The following is a 6,483-nucleotide window of genomic DNA, read 5'->3' as shown; positions in this document are numbered from 1 at the left end:
TTTTCTATTTTTCGTTCCTTCTTTGTAGTTTTTCTGTTTTTGCGTTTTGGTAAAATATTTACCGTCTAGTTTTTTGTTCCGAGTTTTCCATTTTTGTAGTATCTCCGCACGTTTCAAAAGTAACGAATTTACTCCGTGGAGTTTTTCATTTACTCCCAGTCTCCCGCATCTGCTCATTCAAAAGTAATAAATTTACTCGCATGAATGCCTCCATATAGTATGACGCCATACCTAGATGGTCGTAAAAGAATTACTGCCAGCTTATGACGCTAGTAATTCTTTTACTAATATTATAAATATTGTTTAGATTTCGTGGTCTGTGAGTAAAACAAGTACTACCTTCCTCTCGATATAGCCCATGATCTCGTAGCCACCGTATAGTAATATGTTTACTGATGTGTTCAATACACAGTATAAGAGTAAAAACTGAGATTTCGTGGTCTGCGAGTAAAACAATTACCACCTTCCTCTCGATATAGCCATGATCTCGTAGCCATAGTGTAGTAATATGTTTACTGACGTGTTCAATATGCAGTATAAGACTACAAACTGATACTAAGAGTATTGTTGATCTGTTTCACAAAAATAGTCGTCTGAATGAAAAAATTACAGCCTCAATCACACACAAGCGAGAAAATTACACACATGTGAATCAAACTAGAAAAGAAAAAAAATGATTCAGCCAAAAATCCATCTGGTGGCTTTGCTGGATCTTGCTATAAGGATGAAGAGGATGGTCTATGTCTTGTGACTGGTAACGGAGAGGGCAACCGGGTGGCGAGCAGTAGTTGACGATGGAATCATGGAAGGATGTAGTGGTATGGTATAGAGATGAGCTCGACGTTGTGCAGTAGCAGCCATCCATCATGTAGCAAGCACCAAAAAAATGCAAAAACATTCTCGCTCATGTCAATAGAGATGACGAGCAAAAGAAAAATAGCAAACAACCATCATCACTGGCGGACTCCACCCTATCCTCTGCGGCCAGCCACATGGAGCACGATGTGCAAATGTAGGACCTGTGCAGCCCATCAATTGAGATCAGGTAATATTGGAGATTACACATTAATTTGATTTGCAAAAAAAAATTGGGACTTCATACGTGAAGTTGAAGGAGAGTATGCAGATGCAAATTAGAGTGTTATTTCCTTACATGCTTGTTCTATCAATGTCACCGACGTGGAGCAGCCGCTAGTTGTTGCTATTGGCCCAGGTGAACACCTCCTTGCTGGTTAAGGTGCTACCAGCGTCCGGCAACGAGGCCCGAAGCAATGCCTTCACCTCAACCGCCGCCGGCCACCGCTCGCCGGCCACCGCCATCAACCGCCACGGTGTTGTCGTCCTCCTCCATGGTGTGTCGCCGATCTGTGGGCTGTGATGGTGGATCGATTCAGATCCGAAAAAAGGAAAAAAATGAAGTGGGGGTGAGAGTGGTTGGTTGGGTACGGGAAAAATAGAATATATACCGGAAGCAGAGAAGTTATTTTTCTCGAGGTAAATCATTTACTCCGATAATGGTGGGAGTACGATGCGGGTCGTGGGGTGGGATCGGAAGCAGGGGAGTTGTTTTATTTTCGAAGTAAATCGTTTACTTGAATAAAGGTGGAGGTAGAGGCGCGCGATAGGAGTAAATCGTTTATTCCGACAACGGTAGGAGTAGGATGACAGGATGTGGGGTGCGGTGGGCCTGGGCTGATGCATGTTTGGCGTTTGGAATATTGCTCACCTAATAGTACTTTCTGTGAATTTATTAATTACTACTAATAATAGTAAATAAAAAAGGAAATACGGCAGCCTGGCGGACGTTAGGACATCAAATTATTATTTGGCGTGCGTACGCTGCGCGCACCTAGCAGCGCATGGACGCGTGACACTAATAGCGGGTCTGAGCTTGTCAGGGCTGACAATGGACATGGAGGAGGGAGACACATCTGATGTGTGTCAGTCTATCACATGTTTTTTTAGGCAAATGATATACAAACTTTAAACATCTATTTTTAATTTCATTTTCACCATTACGTTCATTATGACAAGATCTATAAAACAAGACCCATGTTAACAATTCAATTTAAGGATACATTGGATACTTTTCGAAACAATTTATAGGATTATAAAGCTTGGTGCTTACACATCTGATGTGTGTCAGTCTATCACATTTTTTTACAGTAAATGATATACAAACTTTAAACATCTATTTTTAATTTTGTTCCATTACGTTCATTATGACAATATCTATAAAACTAGACCTATGTTGGATACGTTTCGAAACAATTTACAGGATTATAAATTTTAGTGCGTATTTGTACAAAGTTTCAACTGTGATAGTACAAAGTTCCAAAATTTGGAGTGTAAAGTTTTCATTACAAAAGTTTTCAAATGTGCCATTATAAAGTTCCTGAATTTTAGGGGTGAAGTTTGAAACTACAAAGTTTTAAATCTTGAAATACAATGTTTTTAATTATGAGTATAATGTTACTAAATTCTAAAGTTCCTAAATTTATAATGTATACTTCAAAATTACAAAGTTTTAAATCTTTTTTTTGAAATATAGAGTTTTAGATGTGCTAAAATAAAGTTTCTGAATTTCAGATGTAAAGTTTGAAATTATGAAGTTTTAAATCTTAAAATGTAAAAGTTTTAAATCTGCTAGTATAAAGTTTTTGAATTTGAAATGTAAAGTTTGAAATTACAAAGTTTTAAATCTTAAAATACAATATTTTTTAATTCTGTTAGTATAAAGTTACTAAATTTTAGAAATAAAATTTGAAATTACAAAGCTTTACAAAGACTTAAATATGTTAGTACAAAGTTTCTAAATTTAAAATGTATACTTTGAAATTATAAAGTTTTCAATTTGTTTTAAAATACAAAGTTTTAGATGTGTGTTGACGCCGAAATCGGACCAATACGGTCGATACGGAGCTTTGTCGCTCGATATAGGGCTAGGCGACTCGGAAGCCGGCCGGCGCCAATGGTTTGCCCACCCCCGGGCCTTGTGCCTCCAGCGATGAGCGCGATACGCAGGACACGTCGCCGGAGGAGCCTCGCCAGGAGCGTGATGTCCGGTTAAGTTGTACCGTTTTTTCATATGATTAAATATACTCATGAAAAGATGTATTCTAGGTCATGGATCGGGCATGGATGTACAACACAAAAAGAGCTCTTCTGACGTTCTTGAAGGAAGCATCCAAATTTCTTGAGCTAGCAAAGGCACATGCTGTGATGGAGAATATAAGGGGCATTTTTTGTCCATGCTTTGATTACAAGAACAAAATGTTGCTGCAAAAACCGAATGATGTATTGTCGCACATCGTAGAGCGTGGATTTAAGAAGGGTTACGAGACATGGACTTTTCATGGCGATGTCGCCGGTAGGAACGAAGAGGCTGAGGATTTCTGCTTTCATGATGCAGAAAATTTTATAATCGAAGACATGTCACAGGGAACGACCCCGGAATGTGGTGGCTCTAGTATAGATGATGCATATATTGATTTTGATCTGGAAGATATGTTGCGGCACGTTGAACCAGAGGTCCTAACGGGTAGCAGATGAGGGTTGGACAATTGGGAAGTGTTGGAAAAAACAGTGAAGGAACTTCTTTACGACGAAGCGAAAGGATGCGACAAGGACTATACGGTGTTGCACTCTGTGCTTGAACTTCTCAGATTGAACGCCAGACATGGATGGTCGAACACTAGGTTCAATGATTTGATGGATCTTTTGCGAGTTATGCTTCCTAAGCCGAACATGTTGTTGACGAACACATATCAAGCCAAGAAACTCATATGTCCTTTATCTCTAGGTGTCCAAAAGATTCATGCATGCGTAAATCATTATATATTCTACCGCAAGGAATACGCGGATCTAGACAGTTGCCCAACATGCGGGACAAGTCGGTACAAGATGGCCGACGGAGGCTCGGACGGAGAGGTGGTAGACCAAGATACATCGCTGGATTCAAAGAAAAATGTTCCGGCTGTGGTGATGTGGTACCCCCCCCCCCCCCCGTGAAAGATCGCCTGAAGCGATTGTTTTTGAACCATACCGATGTCGAGTTGATGAGATGGCATCAGGAGGGTCGGAAAAATGACGGTATGATTCGACACTCCGCCGATGCTCAACAGTGAAAAAACTTTGATGCATTACACCCGGAATTTGCAAAGGAGCCGAGAAATGTAAGGTTTGCCTTGAGCATGGACGGAATGAACCCATTCAGTGACCTAAGCAGCGCACATAACACTTGGCGAATGCTGCTCACCGGGTATAACTTGCCTACATGGATTTGTCAGAAGCGAAAGTATATTCTGTTGTCTATCCTTATACAAGGTCGAAAACAGCCTGGGATTGATATAGATGTTTTTCTGGAACCATTGATGGAGGACATGCAAGAACTGTGGAAGGAAGGGTTATGACTATGGGACGAGTACTGTAGGGAACATTTTACTCTGCGTGCCATCATATTCGTTACAATCAACGACTTACCGGCAAACTTTTCGCTCTCAGGACCAGTTTAAGGGGAAGTTCGGATGTCTTATATGTATCGACAAGACGTCGTACAAGTACCTCACCTCCATAGGCAAGGTAGTGTACATGCGTCATCGTTGGTTCTTACCTCAGAGGCACAGGTGGCGTGCGAAGGACAGATTATTCGACAAGACAGTAGAGAACGATCTAGCTCCTGAAACACGAACTGGTGCACAAGTGTTCGAGCTGACAAAGAACATTAAGGTCGTGTTCAGGAAGGGAAAGAAGAAGGCCGTCAGGAGGATGAAACGGATGGATCAGAACAATACAGACGCAACGTATGAGGAAACTGCCTTGCCTTTCAATAAGCACTCAATATTTTTCAGCTATCTGGAATACTGGAAAGACCAGGAGGTTCGTCATGCCATCGACCTAATGCATCTCGAGAAGAATGTGTTCGACAGCACCATTGGCACTTTACTGGACATCCCGAAAGATGGGTTGAAGTTATGTACCGACCTCATCAATTTGGACATAAGGCATGAGCTTCACCCAAAAGAGCTGGCAAATGGGAAGATCGAAATTCCTCCGGCGTGCTACTCAGTGACACCAGAAGAGAAAAAAACTTTATGTAGATTCTTGCATAGTGTGAAAGTCCCGACTGGTTTCTCATCGAACATCAGAAAACTTGTATCTTTGAAAGATTTGACCATCTCTGGGTACAATGTTCGTGACTGTCACAAGATGTTAACAGTCTTCCTACTGATTGCTATATGAGCGGTCAAGCCAATTCACACTCGGTTAGTGATAACAAAGTTGTGCTACTGTTTCAATTGAGTATCACAGAAGGTTTTTGATCCTGAAGAGTTAGGCCCCCTTCAAACTTTTGCAATCGAGACAGCGGGTCAGCTTGAGATGTTTTTCCCTCTAGCTTACTTCAATATGACGGAGCATCTGATTGTCCACATCGTCCCTCAGATTATCGAAATTGGTCCCCTATACCTACACCAGATGTGGGCGTATGAGAGGTACATGTCGGTTCTGAAAGGGTATGCCCGTAACCGAGCTCATCCGGAGGGATCAATGATAAAGGGGTAAACAACTGAGGAGGTGGTTGAATGCTGCATAGATTACATGAAGGACGCCAAACCCATTGGTATAACCCCCCTGTACATGAGGGTTGGTTAGCTGGGACGGGGATCATAGGCAAGAAAAGGTTCTATGATGAGGACTACAGAGCTGTAGCAGAAGCACATAGCAGCGTGTTGCAACAGCTCGCCATTGTTGAGCCGTACATTGAGGAACACATGAACGAGATAAGAGCCAACAATCCTAGAAGAACGGCCACTTGGATCTCTAAGGAACAGAAACGCAAATTTCCTGAATGGTTGAAGGAGAAAGAGCTGACATTCGGTGAATCACTCGAGGAAAAAACATTGCACAGGCTAGCAAATGGCCCAAGTAGCCTCGTGACCTCATGGCAAGGGTACGATATTGGTGGATATAGGTTTTACACGATATGCAAGGACAAGAAAAGCGCAGCTCAGAATAGCGGAGTTCGGATGGAGGCGTTTGACGCATCAAGCGAGAAGAAGTCTTACTACGGGATCACACAAGACATTTGGGAGCTTGCCTATGTCCTTAACATCCAGATCCCGGTGCTACGATGCCAATGGGTCAGAGACACAACAGGCGTATCCATCGATAACTACGACCTTACGATTGTAGAACGCAACAAGCTAGGACACAAGGATGATCCGTGGGTTCTTGCTGAGCGTGTTGCATAGGTTTTCTATGTGAAGGAGCCATCCGACAATAAGATGGACATTGCTGTGCCAGGAAAGCAACACATTGTTAGCATTGATAGCATTGAAGACGCGTCAGATTACAACCAATATGATGACGTCCCATTGTTCACAGATCTGCCTAATCGGATCAAGCAAGTTGAGACAACCCTTGACGAAGAGAAGTTTTTGACCATGCATTAGTACATATGTTGGTGTGTACAACTTAATTTGA

General features: G+C 42.0%; 1 protein-coding gene across 1 annotated transcript; it reads left to right on the top strand.

Annotated features, from left to right (window-relative positions):
* The first annotated feature begins 4,086 nt into the window (after nt 1-4,086).
* LOC127783744 (uncharacterized) lies at nt 4,087-6,251 on the top strand. The gene is made up of 4 exons (XM_052310917.1): nt 4,087-4,092; nt 4,504-5,067; nt 5,311-5,521; nt 5,653-6,251. The coding sequence occupies exons 1-4, from the start codon at nt 4,087-4,089 to the stop codon at nt 6,249-6,251; spliced, it is 1,380 nt and encodes a 459-aa protein (XP_052166877.1).
* Nucleotides 6,252-6,483: the final 232 nt, after the last annotated feature.

The sequence above is a fragment of the Oryza glaberrima genome, chromosome 9 (genome assembly GCF_000147395.1).
Source record: "Oryza glaberrima chromosome 9, OglaRS2, whole genome shotgun sequence".
NCBI classification, from domain to species: Eukaryota; Viridiplantae; Streptophyta; class Magnoliopsida; order Poales; family Poaceae; genus Oryza; species Oryza glaberrima.
Note: the sequence above shows the minus strand (reverse complement) of the source record. Positions and strands in the feature narration are given on the sequence as shown.

Bases quoted from the DNA above. Each gene is read 5' to 3' on its own strand.
- LOC127783744 (XM_052310917.1), top strand. The intron at 5,068-5,310 runs GTGACACCAGAA...TGAGTATCACAG, and splicing joins TTCCTCCGGCGTGCTACTCA to AAGGTTTTTGATCCTGAAGA. The intron at 5,522-5,652 runs GTAACCGAGCTC...AGGGTTGGTTAG, and splicing joins GGTTCTGAAAGGGTATGCCC to CTGGGACGGGGATCATAGGC.